This window comes from Strongylocentrotus purpuratus, unplaced genomic scaffold (assembly GCF_000002235.5).
Source record: "Strongylocentrotus purpuratus isolate Spur 01 unplaced genomic scaffold, Spur_5.0 spur5_scaffold_3, whole genome shotgun sequence".
Classification (NCBI taxonomy): domain Eukaryota; kingdom Metazoa; phylum Echinodermata; class Echinoidea; order Camarodonta; family Strongylocentrotidae; genus Strongylocentrotus; species Strongylocentrotus purpuratus.
Window position 1 is genome coordinate 27865567 of NW_022145609.1, and position 24879 is coordinate 27890445.

At 37.8% G+C, this 24879-nt stretch overlaps 1 protein-coding gene across 1 annotated transcript in view; it reads left to right on the forward strand.

Annotated features, from left to right (window-relative positions):
- Positions 1 to 24879, forward strand: part of LOC100892803 — an 84542-nt gene that overhangs the window by 44616 nt on the left and 15047 nt on the right. The window contains exons 34-57 of the mRNA XM_030996154.1: positions 296 to 447; positions 1599 to 1789; positions 2425 to 2523; positions 3230 to 3382; positions 4299 to 4431; positions 4967 to 5128; positions 6516 to 6686; positions 7279 to 7296; positions 8583 to 8702; positions 9744 to 9782; positions 10901 to 11170; positions 12079 to 12117; positions 12704 to 12967; positions 13699 to 14178; positions 15390 to 15413; positions 15977 to 16311; positions 16922 to 17060; positions 17496 to 17615; positions 18073 to 18284; positions 18440 to 18547; positions 19280 to 19435; positions 20389 to 20533; positions 21295 to 21477; positions 22299 to 22501. Coding sequence (XP_030852014.1) covers positions 296 to 447; positions 1599 to 1789; positions 2425 to 2523; positions 3230 to 3382; positions 4299 to 4431; positions 4967 to 5128; positions 6516 to 6686; positions 7279 to 7296; positions 8583 to 8702; positions 9744 to 9782; positions 10901 to 11170; positions 12079 to 12117; positions 12704 to 12967; positions 13699 to 14178; positions 15390 to 15413; positions 15977 to 16311; positions 16922 to 17060; positions 17496 to 17615; positions 18073 to 18284; positions 18440 to 18547; positions 19280 to 19435; positions 20389 to 20533; positions 21295 to 21477; positions 22299 to 22501 — 3916 coding nt within the window. The remainder of the gene's footprint in view (positions 1 to 295; positions 448 to 1598; positions 1790 to 2424; positions 2524 to 3229; positions 3383 to 4298; positions 4432 to 4966; positions 5129 to 6515; positions 6687 to 7278; positions 7297 to 8582; positions 8703 to 9743; positions 9783 to 10900; positions 11171 to 12078; positions 12118 to 12703; positions 12968 to 13698; positions 14179 to 15389; positions 15414 to 15976; positions 16312 to 16921; positions 17061 to 17495; positions 17616 to 18072; positions 18285 to 18439; positions 18548 to 19279; positions 19436 to 20388; positions 20534 to 21294; positions 21478 to 22298; positions 22502 to 24879) is intronic.

Here is a 24879-nt window from a genome sequence, read left to right on the forward strand (position 1 = left end):
CCTCCTAAATAGCAAGCAATCCATAGACAATTTATCTCGCTATCCATAAGGACCGCCATTCTTAAGGACCACTATTCATAAGTACCGCTATTCATAAGGACCGCCATTCATAAAGATCACTATTCATAAGGATCACTATTCATAAGGACTGCCATTCATAAGGACCACTATTCAAAAGTACCGCTATCCATAACGCGTGACTAAATGAATAGCGGTCTTTTATAAATAGGGGTCCTTAAGAATAGCGAGCAGGCCCCCATTTTATGACCAAGATTATGGCATTTGAATGTTACAGGTACCAATGCGTTGCCGATTCTATCGAGAAGACCGGACGAACTGGAGCCTGCATTGACTTGCAGTGTATGAATGGAGGATATTGCTTCAGATCCATGGGTGCATCTCTCTGCAGGTGTTCCTCCGGATGGACAGGACCTACCTGCGAAGAACGTGAGTATGGGGGCCCCAGGGATTACCCACATGGCCCTTTTGCATAAAACTTACCATCGATGGTCACTTTGTCATTAATGGTAACTTCCATGGAACCTTTGATTTGATTGACTGTTGAGTGATATGTTGCCATGGTAGTTAATATTGACGGCAAAGTTACCATCAATGGTTATTTTTATGCAACTAGCCCAGAATTTGTATGTATAGGATTGGCGGTAAGATGCGGTTTGAAATAATGGCAAGAAAGAAATTTAAAAATAAATTTGTCAGTTATTTTCTAAGCGAGGCAGCATGCATTCTCCTTAGCGATGCTCATTTCATGACATTTTATCAGAAACACTACAGGCTCCTATAAATCAAAGTAAAACCTTGTGAATTTTTCAAAAAAAGGATAATTGATTCTTTCAATTATTTTTCTAAGTAAGGCCGTGTGCACCAAATTAGATGATACTTCATAACGCTTGAAAAATAAAGGGTATGAGTCTCTATAGATTACCGTAATTAACGGTGTATTAACCGCACCTTTTTGCCGCCGAAAAAAATTCAAAGTCGAGGTGCAGTTTATACACGGTACACCAACAAAAAAAAAGTTTTGATTTAAGCCCCTCCACCTGGCGCTATGCCTAGCATTGTCTCCCAGCTCAGTAATCGGTGTGTTGACTCACCACTCGGAAACTAGAACAACACTCAAATTTGTTTGTCATCTTGGTTTGAAAGTAATCTTTCTGATAGATTTCAATATGTAGTTGATAATAATAATTCCTCAAATTTTTCTTCTATTACACGGCGTACCACAAGGTTCTATCCTAGGTCCTCTACTGTTTTTTAAGTCGGCAAAAAGAAAGTCGGCAACAAAAAAAGTTTTTTTTTTTTAAGGCAAAAAAGAGGGGTGCGGTTAATACACGAGGGCGGTTTATACAACGTTAATAACGGTAAGGTGAAAAACTAGCAATTTTTTTGCACAAAATGTAAATTGCTTTTGTTGAATTGTTTTCTAGGTGAAGATGCATGCACCCACTTTGGAGGTGCTAACTTCATGAGGTAAAAAGGCTACGATTTTCTATAAATTAAAGTAAAAAGAATTTGACTAGTTCATTCATTCTTTCAATTCACAAATAATTATTTATCAATTCTATCAATGAATTTTCTAGGTGAGGCCGTATGCTCCCACTTTGGAGGCGCTCATTTCATGACGTTTGATAACAAACGCTACGAGTTCCCCATCAGTCGGAACGGTAATGAAGAGTGCACGTTCGTGCTGGTCAGACACGAATCCGCTTCCGGGGAGAGCTTTGACGTCCTCGCAAGGAACGGGGAAGTTCACATCGAGATCAATTCTCAGGTGAGAAGTGTGTGCTTTCATGTTATAATACAGCGTACCGATCACCTCAAAAATGATTTGTGTACAGGCCGGTAGAATATGTGAAACTAACTCTAAAAGTGTTTTGATACCCAGCATTGTCTGTGCTAACAAGGAAGAAAATAAAGAATAATAAGACTTGGGTTCCATGCTGGCCCTGTTATATGGGAGCACATACGGTTGTATCGTATTCTTTGCTCACAGGTCGCTTTAATGTGAGGAGAAAATGTGTAGAAGTAATATTGGAAATCTGTATCTTGAATATAATTTACTTTTTTTTCAACTCAATTAATTTCAATGTTATTTCTGTTTCCATCAAAACATTACAAATCAAGTATAATCATTTACAACAATTAAGGAATACATATTGGAAACAGAGAGGGGGTCCACCGTACCATCATGGAACCCCTATTAAACATGCAGAGTAAAATATTTGTTGGTGATTGGTACATTTAGATATACCTACCACTTATGTTCTGTCTGCAGTTTCAGGAATTCACTTAGAAATTAAAAATCATTTATGAGGTCAATAACTAATTGTAGATTGCTTTGTGAATAACACCTTGTAACTGAGTTGTAATGAGTTTGTGATTTTAAATTGAACGTCTTGTATTCAGATGATCAAACTTGGAGAGGATGTCCGGGTAGACGGTCTGCCCGTTGCACTGGACTTCTCAGCTCCCCTCTTCCAGATCTCAGACAAAGGAAATGGAGAGGTAACTGACCACCCCCCCCCCTCCCCCCACCCACCTTCCCTCCTTCCGAACTCCCATTTTAATTTTTCCGTATTCAAAACATGTTGACATGTACATACTGCATGAATTTTTCACAAAACTCATGACCGCTCAAGGGAAACACAAAGAGGGGTATTTGTAGTCATGTTCCTTTAGTACATGTTTCAATGAGAAACCATTTTCAAGGGAGACAAAAAATGTGGTCTTTGTAGACAGGTGGTCACTAAAGAAGGTTTGACTGTATATGAATGTTTAAGGCTGTTAAATGACTGGAACTCATCACTTCCAATCAATCAAAATATAATCTTTTTAAGAAATGCTGTATACTTGTAAGGACATGTCAATACGAGACATGCAGAACATGATTATTAATAGTTGGTATTTACATTGATATTTTATGATATTTTATTGTTACTATTATAATTATCATTATCATCATCATCATCATCATCATCATCAACGTCTTCATCATCATTATTATGTTTATTATTATTAATATTGTTACTGTTTTCTGTTTTTCTGTGTATATCATCTATGAGCGCAAAGGGACTTATAAATATAGTTGTGATATGCTCTATATAAGAATGGCGTATTATTATTATCATCATCCTCATCACTATCATTATTGTTATCACTAGTATCATTATCATTATTAATCAATTTGTTGCTTGTATTTGCTTCCGTGTAGTTTGCGGTCACTCTGAATGTTGGGATGACCATAGAGTACAAGAAGGGTGGTACGCTGTTCATCACAATGACAGGTGACGCAGCCGCCCTCTCCGGTCTCTGCGGGAACAACGACGGAGACGCGGACAATGATTTTGAACTTGAAAATGACGAGGTAAAAACGACAGAGACATACTTTTGCGGGCAGTAGACCCAATTTACATGTCCGATAGAAGTACCAGTATGCAATTCCGTGGAAAATGTTTCACTTGACGCACATCATAAACTAGGCAAAAAAAATATATATATATGTGCCTCTGTGGCAAAGCGAAAGTTAACCCCAGGAAATAAATATTTATTCTGAGAGGTTTATTGCCCATTGACCTGCAAGATTTCCCGCCATAGTATATGAGAGAGTTATTAAGAAGGATATTCTTATCATAATAACAGTTTCTCTGCATGACATGGGCATTGCCATATTCTTGATAACGTGACGTACTATATATGCCAAATCCTTTATCAAGTAAATGTATTCAAATTTACAGATGCTTCATTGCCCTACCCAAATGTGTGGTAATGAAGTATTTCAATTACCTGCTCATATCCTTTGTACTGCAATTTTCAGAATGCCAATTGCATAAATAAGTTGTTGCTCTTCTGTGGTTAAGGTATCGCATGAAGGAAATAGATTCGTCTTCTGCCTTATTTTAGTATTTTGTGCTCACCTGAGCTTTTGCGATCGCATTTTTTACATTTTCAACTTCTCAAAAATGCATGGCCGGATTTTAACCAAACTTGGTAGGAACCATCCATAGGCAAAGGAGATATATAAGTATTCAAATGGGGGTACGTAGCCCCAAGGTAGACCTGGGCACATATCTGAATGTACATATAAGTTTAGGTAACATTAAGTCTAATCAAGATAGTCCAAGTATTTTGTGTGATCAAATCATGATTTTCATCAAGTATGCATTTTGCATTCCGCAGTGACTTTTCATGCCACTACATACACATATTAAAAGCTACCATAAAGAAGAAAAGAAAAAATATTTATAAAGAAAGAAACCTCTGCCATTATCCTTTATCTCCAGATCACTGCTCTTGCCAAAGAGTTTGTACAACAACACACAACTTGTACAACTCCACTTACAGAAGATGCATGTGTCTCCATGACCCGGGACCAAGCCCGAGAGCAATGCAGTGTGTACTTCAGCAGTAATCTATGTAAGTCAAAAACTCATAACTTTGGATCACTTCCCACCATCTGTCTCTGGTGATTTGTTTGTGTTTATCTTTTCTTTCTTTTTTCTTTGCTTCTATCTAGAAGTTCATATTATGTCAGTATTTTATATTATGTACAGTATCATGTAAATTTGTAGTTTTGGTACTGTTGTACTGGTACTGTCTATTGGGCAGAACTAATAATAAATAACAATAAAAACGTTGCTTATAAAGCGCTTACCACCGAAGTCTCTAAGCGCTGCATGACTTCATGACTACTACTATGCTTTACCTAATGGTTGCTAGGACAACAGCACCATAGCTCCTAGAAACATAGTATGAGGCGCGTTAAAAGTTGACCTTGTTATCATTATTTGCCAGTGGGGGCTGTTTCACCCATGTTTAATGTCCAGAATTGCATTTTATACATTTGTTTTATGAGTACTAATTTATTTTCTTGAGCAAAGTCCGCTCGATAGACCATGAACAAAATCATCCATTATTTCTCTCTCTCTCTCTCTCTCTCTCTCTCGCATAGTTGATAACTGCTTGGCGTCTGAACCCCTGGTTGCGTTCCTGGATGAGTGCAGCTATGACGTGTGCCGCTCCAGAGGGCACTGCGACTCTCTAGAAGCCTACGTGACCAGGTGTGAGAACAGGAACATCAATCTGATGCCTTGGAGACAGACTGTCGGATGTGGTGGGTACTCTTGCAATTTGACTCTTATGGCAGATTTCTTTAAAGGCATCGTTTAACAATGTTAAATCTGAGATCGTGACCCTACGTGCTATTGGTGTTTGTGATATGGTGTAATATTGAAGTCCTAAAAAATTGCGCTTCAAAATGATCATGAAATGCTTCATAAAAGTAAAAATCTTAGAGTGACCGGTTTTACCACACTCATTTTCCCCAATAGACTGTAGTGTTATAAAAACCATTAGGAAAACAAAAAATGAAATTTTGATTTCCAATCATACATATCTTGATAATCAAACAGGCGATCAGCTTGTAAAAGTCATGGAATTCCTGACTGACCTAAAGGTTTATAATTATGATTGTAGCTTGAGCTAAATCCAGGATTTTGTTTCAGAATCTGAGGTAATGTTGCCGAGTCACTTTAAGAAAAGAAAAGAAAAAAATGTAGCAGGTTAGGAAATCAAAGGAAGTCAATATTAGAAACAAACAAGATGTAGACGTATTCTATGAAAAAGTTTTAGTTTTCCCCTCCAAAGAATTCATTTTGGGTGATAACCTCCTCCTGCACCCCAAACCACTTTCTTCGAGAAGTGGTTTCCTCACTTAAAATACATGAATCATTGTATTAAGCTGAGATGCTTTGCGCCTCCTGAGCCAAAGGTCTCAATTTGACACTGATGGGGTCCTTGAGTATACCAGTAAATGTTGTAGTAATGATAATCTTCTCATGCTTTCGTATAATGCCGAGTAGTAATGTTGATGGTGACAGATAAAAAAACAAATAATTGTAATGGTAATCTTTTTATGCTTTCATATAGTTAATAGTATACAAATGATACACAGCAGTGAGTGCATTAGTAAGAATTACCCACACCAGGTACCTTAGGAACAGTCTAACGGTGTTTGGACTGTTTTGAAGGTACCGAGTGGGTAATTTTACTAATACCCAAACACCAAAATGATGTGTATTATTTTTTATAAGATTATGTTTTATTTGTTCTATAAAATGATGTTTTTACTAATGACCGGTCATTACCTTCATATAATGGCCGGTCATTATTCAAATTATGTGTTAGGCAAAATAAATGCCAGCTAGGTCACCTGTATGCTCTCAACCGATCATTTGGTTAGGATCCACATCATCATCTTATAAAGATAGATAATAAAAACAAATATTATTAATAGTAATGATGATGATGATAGTAATAATAATAATCTTTTGTTTTTGTATAACATAGAGTAGTAATTTGTATATGTGACAGATGATAAAACAAATAGTGATGATGATGATGATGATGATGATGATAGAAATAATAGTAGGAATGATGATGATAATAATAGTTATGGCTCCAATTTAATTCCTGATATTATCTCTCCATCTTCACAATAGTCATGGAATGTGATTCCAACATGGTGTACGAGGAATGCGCCTCTGCATGCCCAGCCACCTGCCAGAACCCAACCGCACAGGAGAACTGCAATCTACCCTGCGTCGAACGGTGCGTGTGCGAGGCCGGGTTCATTCTCAAGGCAGGGCGATGTGTGCCAATGGCACAATGCTGTAAGTCTAATGGTTTAGATGATTTGATTTTGGGTTTGATTGGGTTTGATTGCTCCCCAGGGAGTGGAAAATGTGCATACATTGTGTTGCGGGTAAGCCTGAATCCGATGACCGGGGTAATAATAAGTGCTGCGCCTAGAAACAAAGTACATGTATGAGGCGCATTATAAATTATAAACTATTAGGCTTTACTTTGTCAGGGGTACATGATTAGGGTAAAGTTGAAATCGGGTTTTAGGATAGAGTTGTGGTTAGGTAAGGTGTTGGGTCCAGTGTTGAAGTTAAGAATCGGTTAGTGTATGAATTTGATGTGGAGCGGTTGTCGCAGGAGCAAGTGTCGTACAACTGTTGTTTGAATTTGAAGATTTAAATTCAAAGTTTAACCCATTGCCTCAAGGAACCTGTTGGCTCATGTATTCTGTAGATTAGTAGATCGTATAATGAACTCATTTTTGCATGCATCATTTGTATAATATGACATGAATAAATTTGTATGAAAATCTGAATAAAAAATCACATTATGATGAGGCTCCTAAAAATCATTTCAACTCACTGTGTTTTCTATCCTCATTTCTCGTTTGTTTTTTTACAGTTTCCCAGTCACCAGCAGGTAGTGTATGATTCTATTCTTTTTTCTTTCTTTTTTTCTTCTTTTTTTTTGGGGGGGGGGGTTCTCAAAATGTAAAAGAACCTTCCCACTTTAAAGAAAAATGAAGATGATTAGGATTTTCATTATATATCATGTCTATATATTCACATCATTTAATAACAGCTGCAATTATCACATTTATATGTTCATTTACATAACGTTATCATTGTTAGTGCTGTTCTTTTTTGTATTTTCTTGAGGCTTTACATATATATTCATGTATTTAAAAAAAAAAACACCAGGCCTCAGAGATGGGTTAGTGGTTAAGGCACGGCACTCTTTCTAATCCAGGGGCCCAGGTGTGATTCCTGGCTGAGACATTTTGTTCAATGTTTGAGAACTTTCCAAAAGGAAGGACAGCAATGGAAACTTTAAAGGTAAAGACCAGTAATGGTCATGCGATTGCATTGTGAAAGAAACGTTGTGGAATCGATCAGAAAAGGTTGATCATCTAGCATCTAGCATCTGCAAGGTTCTGGAATCATCAAAATGATAAGAAATTTGACCCATTCTTCGTAAAGTTACAAGCACTATACACAGAAAGATGTATATGGGACTACCCTATCTCTCTCACCAGACCATGAGAGAAATAAATTTACCAAATATATGAATTAGTAGGCGGTTTCCCGGCAAATTTTCTATCATCATGTATTAGTCAAAACATATTCTTTCACATGATTGGTAATGAGAGCTTCCATTTCATTTTTTGAAATTGGGGCGTTGCCAATACTGGTCTTTACCTTTAATTAATTAAAAGTTATGCAACCATTTTTCTCTCATGTCCTTTGGCATTGTTTATATTTCCAGGAGAGTTGCCAGAGCAGTTGTACTGAAAAAAGTAAAAAGTAAAAAGTCTATATCATACCACTAAATGAGCTGATACTTTCAATCTGTTGCCCCATGCGTGTTGAATAAACTCCCTGCATTTCTAATAAATATAACTTCACCTGACTTCTTCAAAAACTTCTGAAAACATACACATGTACCTCGATAGTTTTCTTGATTTGTGCATTCTAGAGGGACTGTGTATCATGTGGAAAAGGTGCTTCATAAATCTAATCATTATAATAATTATTGTTGTTGTTATTATCAGGGGATAACCTACAGTAGGTAAGTATTTATACTTTTGTTACCCTCCACTTTGCTTGATTGTATCATTTTGTACACATTTATTTCATGTTTTGTGGATGGGAATTCAATTCAATTTAATTACTTCATATTTTATTTTTTTGTGACCTATGACATAGCTGAAGTAGGATTTACAGAAATCGTCCAGGCACCAGTACGAGGACAGCCAGTAGTAGCCCCAGCACCTTCTCCTGTGGTACCCGCCCCAGTACCTTCTCCAGTTAGCACTTCACAAGGGGGTAAGGCTAGAATGTTTTTTGCATGTGGAACACTCTTTTGTTTACTAAATTTATAACTTTCCAGTTGCTTAACCACAAGCTCAAACCACCCCTTAGACCCTCTATACTCCAATAGATCAGTGATGATCGAAGTAGAAGTACCGAGTAGATTAGTGAGGAAAGAAGCAGAAGTGTATGTCCTTGTGAATATGTGTGCCATCTTGAGTTCTTTTAAAGGCATCGTTTAAAACTGTTAAATCTGAGATACATGGCCCTGCGTGTTATCAGTGTCTGTGATATGATATAACATTGAAGCCCTAAGAAAATTGCGCTTCAAAATGATCATGAAGTGCCTCAAAAAAGTAAAAATCTTTGAGTGACCGGTTTTTACCATATTAATTTTCCCCAATAGACTGTAGCTTTATTTTTCGAGATTTTCACCATGCAAATCCCTGCAACACACATTAAGCAAAGTCCCCAGCAATAAATTTTACAGAGAAAATACATGTACCTATTTGATAGAGAAAAACATTGTATGGTCTAAAACGCATTGCTGATCAATCAAGTTGTGCAGCATGGCATGGAAGGGGTTAATATCGTCGCTGTTTTCACGAAGTGACGGTAGTGAAAAAAAATTGCATTCACTTTGCGTTACGATTTTCCTCACTACCGTCACTTCGTGAAAACAAGGACGATATGTTGACCAACGGTAGTAGTGACGAAAAGGAAACAGGAACGAAAGTTGTTAAATTCATCCTCTCATTATTCTAATCTTTTCAATAGATACATTTGCAAGATATTTTGATGTTCCATCTTGCATTTCGATGAATTTTTGTGGAAAAGTCCAATAGGAATCCGAATTTCAGTTTGAGGGTGTATTCAGCATCCTTCTTCACCAACAACTCTTCTTGAAGCAATCTTGGGGGGGGGGGGCTGTTTGGACATCATGCATTTACAGTGGAGAGGAATTTGCACATTAGGCTTTCGAAATTCCCTTGCAATTTTCATCTACATTCCTAATTAGTTTTGCTAATATTTTGTTCCTTTTTTCCATTGTAACAGGAATACCCAACCTTGGCTCATTGTTCGCACTCAACCAGGGTAAGCACTTGGACACATGTACTGCACATATAAATGTTTTTAATAAATTGTTATTGATTGATTTATTTATAGATTAATTTCCTTATCTATTTTCATTTATTTATATACAGTATTTATTTCTAACTATTTGTCATTTATTTATTCATTTACTTACCATTTATGTATTCATTTATTTATTCATGCATATTTAAAAAATTGTTCATATTTATGACAAAAATCTACATTGATTTGAGAAAAAGATAGAAAGCATGGTGGACAGATTCAGATCAAGAACAAATAAGCTACAAGAAAATGTGGAGGGGTCTACTGAGAAGCTTGTAAAATATAGACATCCCCCCCCCCCACGACTATTAAAAAAAACAATTGTAAACATTATTTGATTTAACAAAGTAAACCAACAAACACCATAATATAATGTATATACATATGAAATGTACAGATACAGTTACCACATGAATTGTGTAGTAAAAAGGTGAAAAACAGAGAAAGTAGAGAGTTGATTAAATAAGTATATACAGGTGTATTCTTACAGTCGTGTAATGCCGACTGTTGTATATGGTATGATTGTAGAATGTACATTTAGAATGCGTAGGCGTATCTAAGCTTATGTGTTGTATTTTGATGTAGGATATGTGTAAGTAAACATGTATAGTTAATGCCAGCAATGGTTGTATTGAAGTGGTGCATGTACATGTAGTTACAAATAGTTTTACCATTTTGCTGTTTTTTACTCCATCATATTTACTGAAAGGAGGCATAGTTCCTTGTCATAGTAATCATATGCTCTGTAGGGTATGAATCATTCATTAACAATGTATATTGTATTAAGTGGATGCTTTCTCATACATGTGTATCTTGTGTTATTTAAACATATTTGTGGCTTATACACCCAGTAAATAAGATCGATTGATCGATCTGTATTGAAAAACAAGTCAGAAAAAATCTTGGAACCAGCAGGACTTGAACCTGCCATCTACTGCTTGCTGGCAGGGACTCTACCTTGTGTTATGGTTCACTGATTGACTTTTAAAGAGGCATACATTTACCTGTGCGTGTCTGCTATTAAATATATTTACCACTTTTGCTGTGATCTGATGAGAATATATGCTCTACTCTAGGAGTACCAGCCCCAGCTCCAGCCCCAGTCCCAGCCCCTGCCTCAGGACAACCAGCTCCAGCCCCAGGACAATTTAATCTGGCCCCAGCCCCAGCCCCAGCCACAGCCCCAGCCCCAGCCCCAGCCCCTGCCTCGGGACAACCAGCTCCAGCCCCGGCCACAGTCCCAGGACAACCAGCTCCAGCCCCAGGACAATTTAATCTGGCCCCAGCCCCGGCCACAGCCCCAGGACAACCAGCTCCAGCCCCAGTCCCAGCCCCAGCCCCACTTAGTGAGTTTGGAGTATTACCCCTTCTAGTGCTGTCAGCAGTATAACTGCCCAGCACGTGTTAATATTGAATCTAGTATTTATGGACAAAGAAAACCTTGTGTCTCTTCTTGAAAATAGAAACTTATACATTTTCAAATTAGATAAATAAAATATATAAAAAAGACGATAGATTGGAAATTTAACCAAATATATATAAATATTTTTTTGTAGTACATTTTGTAATTTTGAAAGCAAAGGTAAATTTTCCAACCTCCCCTCTCAAGCAGTTTTACATACACCAGGGGGTGTTTCACAAAGACTAAAACCGACTTTAAGTTGGACTTAACTATGTCAGGCTTTTCATGCCACTGGTTGCAGTACCATTGGTCTCTCGATTATGATATTTAGATAATATTTTTTCTTTCAATAATGAACTATCAAAAAAGGTTAAATTTGTAGATTTGAAACCACGATTTGTACGTCCCTATAAGAAACCAATGCCAGGAATGGTTAGAGGAACTAGTGGCAAGAACGACCTGCCATAGCTAACTTAATTCGAACTTAAAGTCGATCTTAGTCTTTGTGAAACACTCTCCAGAATGCATTCTCCAACAGCGTTCATAATTGCATGACCACAAAGAGCTTCAATATTATAGGTCTTTAAACACCCAATACTGAGTTTTCATTAAAAACATTTTTTACATTTAAAGGTTTTTGAAATATGAAAGCTAAGTTCACTCTCCAAATTCGTCTACTATAAAGATATACACCTCATTCATCATTATATAAATTTACAATGTGCCATTTGCATGTAATATTTTGTGTGTACTTAAAATATCACCACAACTGTTTGTTTTAAATTCTTAAATTTTAGAATCATGACTATCATGTGGATAATTAAATTTCTCCTTTTTCTACAATCAAAACAGATCTGCCTAGCCTTAGCAAATTGTTCCAACTTAACCAGCGTAAGTACATTTTACACATACTTTGAGTATTTCATTGATCTTTATAACATTGATTTTATCATTTTGGATATATTTATATATTATTTTATTTGAGCCATGTCTTAAAGTAGGTTGCAAATACGTCAAATTTTAGTTGAAGATCTTCTTAAGGACAAGCTTTTCACCTGGTATTCAGGGCCCCATGAAATTTCCCTGGGGCAAAAAATTACATTTTCTTGTTCTTTTCCTTTTAGATTTCTTTTGCAGCATGTATACAGAGCCCCATTCTGAAACTATATACATGTAGCTGCATTCTGTATGGATTATCATAAGTCATTAAATCAATCAGAAACTTATAGTTGCCTGTCTTATTACCAATCTTGAGTTGGCATCAGTTCAGATCGATATGCAACTACTTACAAATAAGGGTCTGAGGAATACATGCACGTACTTCTTAATTGCTCTCTGCTCCTGATTATTATTACTTTTGAACCTTTAATTACCCTTGTGTAAATGGAGTTTGTCAGTAGGATTTGATACTTGTTGCTATTCTTGGAATACCAGTAGTGGTCTTTTATGGTTTGCCTCTATAATGTATTTAACACAGCAGCCCAACCAGCACCATCGCCACCAGTAGCAGGCCAACCGGTACCATCGCCACCAGTAGCAGGCCAACCGGTACCATCACCACCAGTAGCAGGCCAACCGGTACCATCGCCACCAGTAGCAGGCCAACCGGTACCATCGCCACCAGTAGCAGGTCAACCGGTACCATCGCCACCAGTAGGAGGTCAACCGGTACCATCGCCACCAGTAGCAGGCCAACCGGTACCATCGCCACCAGTAGCAGGTCAACCGATACCGCCAACCGGTAAGTAAATTGTCTAGGGAGATAATCATGGCAAGGTTGTATTCCTTTGTTTTTGTGCATATTTAAAACAAATATACCAGTATATTTATTTATTTATTTTATTTATTTATTTCTAATCTTTTGTGAGGGTAGCCCATACAGTAGTGGTCTTCCATGGGGCCCTGAATAAACATGAACATATTTACATTAAAAAGCATAAAGTTTATACAGAACAGTTAGAATAAAATTCCATGGTACATTCAGAAAGATATGACACAGCAATAATAGACGTTGCAAAAATAATACTTGTTTGCAAAATAAACATATATCATTAACCTAGTTCAACAGTAATGTCAAAAGAATTTTTTTTGATTAAGTCGCAATTATGTGAATAAATCATGTTAATACTACAGAACATGCATGTAGTGTATGTTCAGCTGAGCCATTCACATATTACAACTTTGTTTAAACAATCTCTTAAATGAATTGACAGAGGAAACCGTTCTCATCAAATAATCTAGCTTATTCCATTCAAATAACAAATTTACAGCAAATAAACATTTACACATGTATTGTTTACAATCTGGTAGTTAAAAAAAATATCCATACTTTTGTGTAATGCTACTACATGTGCAAGTACCTACCTAGTTACATTTTGAAGTAAATATACTCTTTTTTCTTGAATACATTCATACAAGCTGGTTTTGAGTCTACTTTTTGCTTAACATGAATGGTATGTGTAATCCCTGTAGCAGAGGTTCCTGAGATGTGCGACAATATCTACGGGTTTGACGTATTTGCCCGTCCAAACTACGACAGCGACGACAAGACGGTGATCTTCTACGGCGACCCCATGCAGTGCCATGGCGATAAGGGTTCCATCAATTACCTGGTGCGCGTGCTGGAACCGTTCTACGTGCGCTTCTACCGCTCCATGGGGAGGAACATGCTGATCCTCGTCGGCAGTCAGACTGTTACGCCTACCACGCTCAACGAGACCCTCGCCATCTCGATCCCATACCGAAAGGGTGATTTCCTGGCCGTCAGCTTCCAGACGGGTTTGGTCTCCTATACCAAGGGCGGGCCTACAAGCACCGCGACGTTGGTGGTGGACTACAACCACGTGCCGGCGATCGCGTCGTCTCTTCCAGGTACCACTACATTCATCACGGAGAGGGAGCTACAGGAGAAGAGGGAGTACTCCATCATGGCTACGCTTGATTGCGAATGTGGTGAGTTTGATGACAGGTGCTTAATTGGTACAAACTACAGTTAAACCTGATTTAGTGACCACCCGTCTACAAAGACCACATTTTTTTGTTTCCTTTGAAATTGGTTTCTCATTGAAACATGTACTACAGAAACCTGTCTTCAAAGACCATTTTTTGTGTTTCCCTTGGGCGGTTTAATAGACAGGTTTGACTGTACCACCGTGATGATTATTATACAGATATGGTAAAAGGGATAAATGAGCTGATGATTGAGATGAAGCATTTTATTTCATTCTCTTGTTCGTTGTAGCTGGCTATTACACACAAAAAAGTAGTGCTATCATTTACAGAATAATGATTACAAAATATTAATCCTCCTTTAACTGATATGTTAATGTCACATTGTGATTTGGTAGAAGTCTGATTTTGCTTCAGTTATATCTACTCTTAATTATTTTATTTAGTGTCGTTGCAAAATACATAATAACTATGCTGTGGTTTTTGTAAACATCCTGTATTGCCTTTTTGTTGCAATGCTGGATTTGAATAAAACAGTTTCAAATTTAATTTTTATCAAATGCAAGATAAAATATATTTTTCTATTTCAATCTACAGGCTAGGTTGTCAGAAGGTAGACATGCACATGTATTCAGTAATAATGTAGTCTGCTACTACATTTATACGCCATTTTTGTAATTACACCAAATTTATACTTAGTGCCTCGGTACGAATTGTTTCATACCTGTTACGAACAATTGTATTCCAACAGTCAGAATGCAAATTGCATATATCATGTGTTGCTAGGTAGGGCAAACCATTTTGTTTGTCCTGCCTAGCAACAACTAATGCATGCAATTTGAGTTCTGACTATTGAGATAATAAACAGGTGAGATAATTCACAAAGACATAGGTATAAATATGAGTACATGAAGGTTACGAAAATGGCCTATTACAGTGGCAGATAGTTTTGAAATTAGACTCACTTTATATCAAGTGCAATTTTAAACCCTAATTTGACCATAAGATTTAAATGAAGCAGGCTGATGAAATACATGTATGTATGAAAGGAATTACCCTTTACCCATAGAAATTGTTTTCACTATGTTATACTTATGTTTTGTTTCTTTGATTTTGTCTCTTCGTTCATTCTTACATATTGCTTTGTTAAGTGCAAGACAAAAAGCTTATACCTGTATTTTAATGTTTTTTAATGACTTCTCATTGTCTTACAGACGGAGAACCACAAGGCCCATCAAGTAAGTTTTCCTCCTAGATTTACGTCTAAATAATTGTATATCTGGTCAGAATATTCCTTGATTTAATGCCTGGTTATGATTTCCACAGATCTTTAGGAGCACAAAAGGACACTACATGTATCTCTTTAATAGTGTGGCATGCATTATACAAAAAGAAAATGTTATTATTATTATCATAATCATTATCACTACTATTATTTATATTAATGTAATTATTGTTATTATCTTTATTTTTATTACTATCATTATTTCTTATTGGTAGTAGTGGTAGTATTAGTAGTATTATAATCATTGTTAATATTCTTTTTATCAATGTAATAGTTGTTATTTTTGTTATTAATATTATCATCTTCATCATAATTATCATAATTATTATTAGTATCAATATCATTTTTATTTTTTTTATCATTATTATTATTATTATTTTTATTATTATTATATTGTAAATATTATCCTTATTAATATTATCATCCTTATTATTATTTTCATCATCTTCATCATCATCATCATCATCATCATCATCATCATTATTATTATTATTATTATTTACATCTGCCACACAGTTGACTGCAACTCTCCTCTCGGCATGATGAGTAGGGCCATCCCCGACGCATCCATCACCTCTTCCTCCGCCATCGAGGGAAGCCCAGCGTCGGAAGGCCGCCTCTACTCTCTGGTCGGGATGCTGTTCATGGGCGGCGAAGGATGGACAGCTGCAACGTCCGAGAGCGGTCAGTGGATCCAGGTCCGACTCAACGCGGCCACCAACGTGGTCGGCTTGCAGACCCAAGGCGGTGGCAGCGGTTCCAGCCAGGAGTGGGTGACCAGCTATGCTGTTCAGTATGCACTTGGTAGTGATATGCCACAGTACTTCAGAGATGATAAAGATATGATGCAGGTAAACAACGATAACAATGATAATTTTTAGGCAGGAAAACAGGAGATCTCAAATATGTACTGGAGAAATATACTATTAAGAAAATGTTTTTTATTCCCAAACCAATGAAATTTTGATAATTAAGAGTATTAAGAATAGGCTTTTTTGCTTATGCAAATTCTCCAAAGGCCTCATATTCCACGCTTCAAATTTAGTGGACTTTTTTCATCAGTATTTTATTTGTATGTCACCAACTTTTCAAAACTTTCATTAAAAAAAGCTTTCCTGTACTTATATGAGTACGAAGAAATAGCGTTAAGTGCCAGGTATTAAATAGGTTAATGCATCAATGCGTATGTCGGGGAGGGGAAAGGAAAGAAAAATGTGATCACAGCCCTTTAAAGCCACACTGTACTATTTGTAGCTACTTGCTCCCTCTATATAGAAAACAATGCATAATCGGTGACCATTGGTCCCCCATGATCCTCCTTTTCTTATGACAATTGAGAGCTGAGTTGATGAGATAACCACCTGTCCAGTGACCTTGCAGGGTGGTCTATTCCCTCCTATAAACTAGTACAGATGAGCTTTAACTAATATGCCCCTTTCTTGCTTCTGTTGTTTTTCATAGACCTTCATGGGGAACACAGACAAGGAGACCATCGTAACAAATTATTTCTGGAAGCCTGTCAAGGCTGAAGTTATCCGCATCCTCCCAAAGAACTGGAGTTCTCGCATTTCTATGCGCTTTGAGGTTCTCGGTTGCCTTGGTAAGTAAATGGGGTCAAGGTTCATAGGTCAATTATTAAAGAGTTGAATTGGACATATGAATCAAGAAGGTCACAGCCTTCATTCTTCCTGAAGTCCACTTGTAATCGTTGGATAATTTTGAGTTTGAAAAAAAAAAAATCTTATAATTAGCAAGCATTGAGGTCAAGGTTCAAAGGTCAATTGAGAAAGTGTAGAATTAAAAAAGCAATCTTTTTGACATATGAATATAGGATGCATCCTTTGTCTTCTCCAAGATGATATTTCACTTTATAATTGTTGGATAATAAGTTTGTGGTTGAAAGAAATTCATCCCTTGATTATCAATCAAGATGTTGAGGGTTATTATTCCATTCCAGTCTTAATGCTCTGTGGCAAGAGAGTAAAACCCTTCATACAAATAATAATAACTAATTTTCTGTGAATTCTCTCTGCAGCCGACAACCCCTGTGACAGTAGTCCCTGCCAGAATGGAGGAGTCTGTAGCCATGACACCCGAACCAGCGGATACATGTGCGCCTGCCAGGAACGCTTCAGCGGAAAGATGTGCGATGAAGGTCAGGACTAGAAACCGTTTCTAGCTAGTTGCAAATCAATGTTAGGAATCAGTTTTCACGATATATTGGGATATCAGAGAAGTGTCGTGGTCTAGTGGATATGTCACCGAACTGTGGATCATTTGATTTTCGCGGTTTGAATCCTGCCACGGCACTAATGTCCTTTAGCAAGGCATTAATCTACATTTGCCTCTCTCCACCAAGGTTTTAAATGGGTACCCGGTAGGATGCAAAGGTTAATCGAATTGGATTGGCATGTTGGCGCTTGTGAAATAGCACCTGACCAGAATGCTCCCCAGGGAGCAGAGCATGTTTGAACTAAATACCAAAATTGACAAGGTATTTTATCTAAGCCAAATACTGAGTAAAAAGCTTAAATTTTGTACTTAAGTATGGAATTGAATATGGGCCCAGTAGTCTATTTCACCAAGAAACTTTTCTTTTCATCCTGGTTCAGAAATCGGAACCTGTGTCCTCTACCCAACGTCGTCCATCACGACCTACGATGAGAAGAATTACTACTTCCCCGGCCAATGCGAGTACGTGGCATCCCAGACGTGCGATCAGAATGGACAGGACAGCTTCCAGGTCTTCGTTAACAACATCCCGTCGGACCCTGCCTCCTACATACCAAACAGGAGGGAGATCAGAGTAGTACTGGATGGAAAGGTTGGTTATATTTATTATTTTTTTTTATTTTTATTTTTTATTATAGCAGATGTTTCTGTATTTATTTAAAATCAAATACAAAATATTCAAATAACAATAATAGTATATAATATAATTGATTTACATAAAATGTGTTATCTCTTTGATTTTCACAGACCTACGAGCTGAAAGGAGAGAAAGAGTTCTACCTGGACGGACAACGCATCGCCTTTCCTTACATCAGAAATAATGTACAAGTCATCCTTGCGGGCAACAACTTCCCAGTAAGAAGACGGTCTAATCAATTAAGCCTCATTCAGATATAAAGCAGCAAAAATGTGGTAGTTTTTAAAATTTAAGATGATGTAAAATGTAATTTGCTTCACATATCGGTATCTTATAACACAGAGCTCAGTGAAGGACCTTTGTTGCGCACAGTCCATTTATTGATTTATGTACATAACCTGTAATGGTGTTTCTTGTTGTAGGTGGTTTTAATACCGCCTCGCATCTGAATGAGCCTTTATAGAGTTTGAACGACAAAACGTTACTCCTTTGACCATTGCTATGGGTTCATTTTCCTAAGCGAAGTAAATTACTAATTTTAACCCAGGATCCAACACTGAAATATGAAGAAAATTATCTTTAAAAAGAAGATTTTTTTCAATGAGGGAGGAGGGGTATGGAGGGGGAAGCAAAAAATGTAGTTAAAGCAATTATTTTTGTGATTTAATTTATTCAGGTGTTGAAGACAGACTTTGGCCATGATGGGGATTGGATGATTGAGTTAGTATCAAGGTTTCCTCTGGGGTTGTGAATGTGATAATGGAACTGCCTTATTGTAATTTATGCCATCCAGGTGGTAAAGACGGACATTGCCCTGAGAGTACTAGTAGTTGGTCATTGGCGCACTGTAAAAATAGAGGGATACCTGGGAATAGTGAAGGGGGTTGTTCTATCCCTCAAAATGATACCACATAGTTAACATGAAAAGTATTGCAATGTGATTCATTCAGGTATTGAAGACGGAATTTGGCCTGCGAGTATGGTGGGATGGCCGGCGCACCGTCAAGATTGAGGTTCCGAGCCACCTACAGGACAAGATGTGTGGGCTCTGCGGAAACTTCAACGATGACCAAACTGACGACTTCAGAATGCAAGCTGGATCTGTGGTCAGTGGATTATTATTATTATTTAATGCATTATTTGACACAACCCGAATAACTGCAACTCTTGGCTTTCTCCTCCAGGGGGGTGTTTTACAAAGATCCTAAGTTTAACTTATCTCTAAGTTGGACTTAACAGTTATGGAAAGCCGTTAGCATCAGTATTTTGTAAAAGTTACTTTAAAAGGCAAAAAATGTTGATTCAAATCATTCATATTTTCTATTATCAAGGAGATTTCATGTTCTTGATGTTGAATTTATGAAAAGTCTAAAATACTTGAATTTTTGCTCTAGAATATATTTTATTTTAACGCTACAAATGGCTCTCCATGATTTTTAAGTCCAACTTAGAGTTAAGTTCAACTTAGGATCTTTGTGAAACACCCCCCTTGTATATCAGCTAGCGATGTGCTGGTCAGCCACTATATTGTGGGGTTCCCCTATATTTATTTGAATAGTGCAGTGGGTTCTAAACATGCAAAGGTGTTGACTACTTGATGCAATTAAGGGGATTCCATTTAACATGGTATCCATGGGACAGAGTGTTTCCATTGTAACCTAGCCATTTTTCCTACACTCCTTTTTTGTCTATAGAAATACATTGTTGGCCATTCTATTTTCATGAAATGGTCTTGAGCCTTCTCTCTGGACCGCTTCTCCTCTTCCACATAGCTCCACGAAGTCCGTCGAATCCAATTTTAAAGAATGCACTGCACACAGAAATAGTTATATCGGACTACACAAACTTGTGACATGAAAGTTTGTTCCAAACATTTCAGCTATTTCTCTTGATATTTCAAATATGAGAGCATTGAAAAACAGTACATTTCAGGGGAAATTTCTTTTATGATATTTTTCCTTGATATTCTTCCAAACCGACATAGGGTAAGAAATGTCCAGTAATTTTACACCATTACCAGAACTCAACCTTTTTATTTTTGAATTTTATATGTGGGCAGGTGGCTAGTGCTCTTCCGTTTGCCTTTAGCTGGGCGTCGACCGGACAGCAGTGCACAGCAACATGCCCGTTCTGCAACGAGGTACCTTCTTGTGTCAACAATGTTGCCAAGCTATCTGCGGAAACAATTTGCTCCGAAATGAACAGTAAGAGATTTTGTAATTTTCACGATGATAATGATAGTAGTAGCAAAGACCGGACATTTGTTAGGGCTCTGAATCAAACATTATCTAGCCAAACCACACAATTTGGATTGATTGTTGCGAAATGGTTTAGTAAAAGATCAAAACAGTTTACTGTGTATTATACACCACAACCATGGGATTGAATACGGTAGATTCACAATCCACAGCGCCATCTAGCAACATCAGTGTTCAGTCGACTTCACGTGATGCATTATGGGAAAAGGTCAACAAATAAATCAGCTGTGGCATTGTTATATACCCTAGGAGATAAGGGGGTTTAATCAGAATTTTTGGTAAGGAAAGTTTGAATAGCTTATTCGGGGTAAAGTTTGGTGCTGATTCTAAAAAAAAATCAGTTTTATTGACTCTACCCACAACATTTTGGGCTACTTTGGTGTGTTTTGCTGCGCTTCCCTGGTTAAAAGATGTCGACCCGCGAGCTGAAAATTGGCCTGTAGCAGTTTGCCAGTGGGGGCGCTGTAAATTGTGAATCCATCCTATTCAGTCATGTTGATGTATGCCTGTAAGTTTTTAAAAACACATTCTTGTCTTAGAGAAATGCATCATTGTTAGTAGCAATAAAAATGTAAAGGTTAAACTTCACAAAACAGTACATATACCAACTCTCAGCCAATCATTTGACGAGGATTCATAAAAAACCTTTAGTTTCAATCTTAAAGACTTTATTCCCCCTCCTTTTTTTCATCGTTGTGTACATGTAGCTCCTTTCGCCACCTGTCTTGCTGCTATGCCAGGCAACAGTTACATGAGTGATTGTACCTCGGGCATATGTGCCACTGATAGCGACAGCGACCTCTTCTGTGAGATGCTTGTCAACCTGGCCAGCGAGTGCGAGGTGATGGGCCTGTCCGTCGGACGCTGGAGAGATGTCATCACCAGATGTGGTAAGTTTTTGTTAGGAAATTCTCGTTTGGATTTGTTGTTGACCTGACTGCTAAGAAAGGATTTACGATCTTATACGATTTAGTGGGGGTTATTTTACCTGACTGCTAAGAAAGCATAAATGCTTGTTAGTAAGCAACCAGACGGCCGACGGCTTTAGATCCTCCCCGAGGGACCTGGTAATGAGGATTAATACCTTACCAAAGGGCACTAGCGCATCTCCTGGGTTTTGAGCCCGGGTCACCGGATTACGAGACCACTGCTCTACCGACTGCTTGTCGGGTAAAGTACCGGTGGACCGACTGTCCTCTCCGAGGGGCTAGGTAATATGGATAAATGCCTTGCAAAAAGGGCACTAGTACATTGGCATGGCTTTGAACTTGGGATCTCCAGGTGCCATGACCTTTGCTGTAGCTACTACTGAGCCATCGTAGGAATTCTACGACTAAATGAATGATTGATGATTCGTTTTCCCTGAATGCTTGGAGAAAAGTAGGTATGTTCCTGCAGGTGAAGAACCTGGCTTGGGGACCTCCAATGTATGTCTATACAAATTTAGCTTTTAATAGCATAAATCTTGTGAAATATCATTATGGAGACCCCTGTAATTTAGGAAATTAAAAAAAATTTGTTTATGGGAGGATTGTCAGGATTCAGCCTCTAAATGATGCACTTTTATCAACAGTGATTTTGTGGAACATGTCAAAACATAGTCATAATAATAAAGAGCACAGATATTCTATACGGCTGGATGACATATACCAACACTCTTTACCCAGTGCTTTTAATGGTCTCCTTTTCCTCTAAACTTACCCCTGCACAGCCCCTACTCCACCGCCAGGCACCATGTACGAGTCTTGCCTCTCCCCGTGCACCCCGACCTGCGGCAACCCAAACACCGCGGAGAAGTGCGACCTGATGACCTGCGTGGAAGGCTACGCATGCTCCCCTGGTCTAGTCTTCAATATGGAGACCTGTGTTGCCGAGAGAGAGTGTGGATGCCTCGTGGAGGGCATGAGCTACGATGTATGTCAAACATTTACGTTGGCTTTATTTAAAGACCTTAATTCCAAAAGGAGCTAAATCCACTTTTGATGAAAATTGAGTTTTGATATCAGAACACTGTTCACTTAATTACTCGTCTTTCAACAAATTGTTAACCTAAATTTTGGGAGCAATTATGAAAAAATGCACCTTCTGATATCACTTTTCCATAGACGCCTGTACAAAATCTGTTAAACAATTTTTTTTTTTCTCTGAAGCTACAAAAATGGATTTACATGTAGCTCCTTATGGAATGAAATTCTTCATTTGTAGAGTACTGCTCTGTCACATTAGTTAGCAAGATTTTAGGAACTTTGCCCTGACAATTAAACGTTACCCAGACAGTTTCACTTTCTTCTGTTCCTACCACTTGTTCAAGTCCTAAGATTCTTCCTGGGTCCGACGGTGTCCTTAAACCTAACCTAAACCCATATGCAACTTACCTTGTTCGAAGCAGCTTGAAAATCCTTCCTGGATCGAGGGCGCGGTGCGTAACGATTACATTTTTAGGAACTGACGGTTAAATGCTGTTGCTACAACTGGGAGTGGCTAGGCACATCAATTCGTCAAATAAATATATATATATATATCTATATATATATATAAATATATATATACATCTGTTACTGTTAAGCAGCAAATGGCATACATTACCTGACTTCCACACAATATTGATTAGCTACTTGTGCATACTGATGAATCTTACAATGCGATCAGAGATGCGGATGGGGATAGGCCCTATTGTTTTCTTTTGTTTTCATTATAAATCTAGTTGATAAATCTCATAGTGTATATTGATCAAATCAAGGAGATTTCATTCGATCTGTTTTGTTTCACGAGATAGATGCTGTTGATTTTGGGCCAATATTGTCACACAGTAAAAAATAAATAAACAATAAAAAAAAAAGAATCAAACTTGGGCAAAGAAACAGCTGGTGTGAGCTCCAAATCAATTAAATGAAGAACCTAAGAATATATTTAGGCGAACATTGGTACTCAAAATGAAAGATATACAATATAAATAATAAGGCTGTGCACAACCGTGTAATGAGGTACCCGAGTACACTTCTAGACTCACAGGCGAATATTCGGGTATTCGGGCGCCATGTTTTTTTTTTTTGGCCGCCATTTTTTTTAAATATTTTTTTTTTAATGAAAACAGTAAAAAAAACACACCCTTTCAATCACTCTAACAACACAAACCAATTTTTAAGCAACATACCATATCTTGGGGAGTTGGGGATGCAACATTTTCAAAGGGAAATAAATTAAAATCTATCGATTCCCTCCCATGTAATTTGGTAGTATGGTGGATTTGACGATGATCACATTGATCAGGGAGAGGGAGGAGGCAGCGCTGCGAGCCTGGTCCGTCGGGCTTGCCGAGCGGCGTCCCCTCCATAAGCGCTAGCCTAAGGAAGACCCACGAGTAGTAGTGTTGTCAATGCGACCGACATAAATAGAAGCAATAAGCTTAAGATAACGCAATGGAAGCTTTACTACAAGTAGTGGTGTATTAAACCGTGAATGAGAAGGAAAAGAGAGAGAAACGATAATGGATAAGGCTGGAGAATAAGATTCAATAGGATTCTAGGAAATTAGAGAAGCCAAATAATAAGCCTTAATAAGTCAATAATATGCGCATTTCTTTGCTGAACTTGCTGATATATTTATCATGACCTCAGCCTTTTACCTCACCCTCTCTCGCTCTCTCGTTCTTTCTCTATCGTTTTCTCTTTCCAGTTTCCATTCATCTCTTATTCTCTTTCCCTCTTTCCTTCCACCTCTCTCCACTTTTCATATCTTGATAATAATTAATTATGCTTCCGTCTTTCTCTCTCTCACTCGCTCTGATCTGATCTGTCGCCTTTGGTTACCCTCCGTTCCTTTTACTATTCATTCCTACACTCCTTCTTCCCTCCGACTCCGCCCCCTTCCCCTTAGCTAAACGATCGCATTCAACTTTCAAGTAATTACATTCAAGAAGTTCAAGTCACTGCTGATAGCAATTTTATTAACTCTTACTGACTTTACTTTACTGACTTACAGTTACTGAACTTACTGTACATCTAAAATCTATTAAAACGTATTTACATTTATTTCGTACCAAATGGAATGTACACAATATATTGCCTTAACCACACAGACACACGATCTCCGTAAATCCGTAAACAAAAAAACTAGGCCACCCTACAAAACGCAGCATGCATAGCCTCATGGCTTATACAGTACACCAACGATACATGTTGATCTGGGCATGCGTGCTTATGTGACGCATTGCGGATCGCAATATGAATATTCATAAGTAGTTAAATAGAGCTAGGTGCACATGGCGAAACTTGTCCTCTGGACTGCACTGG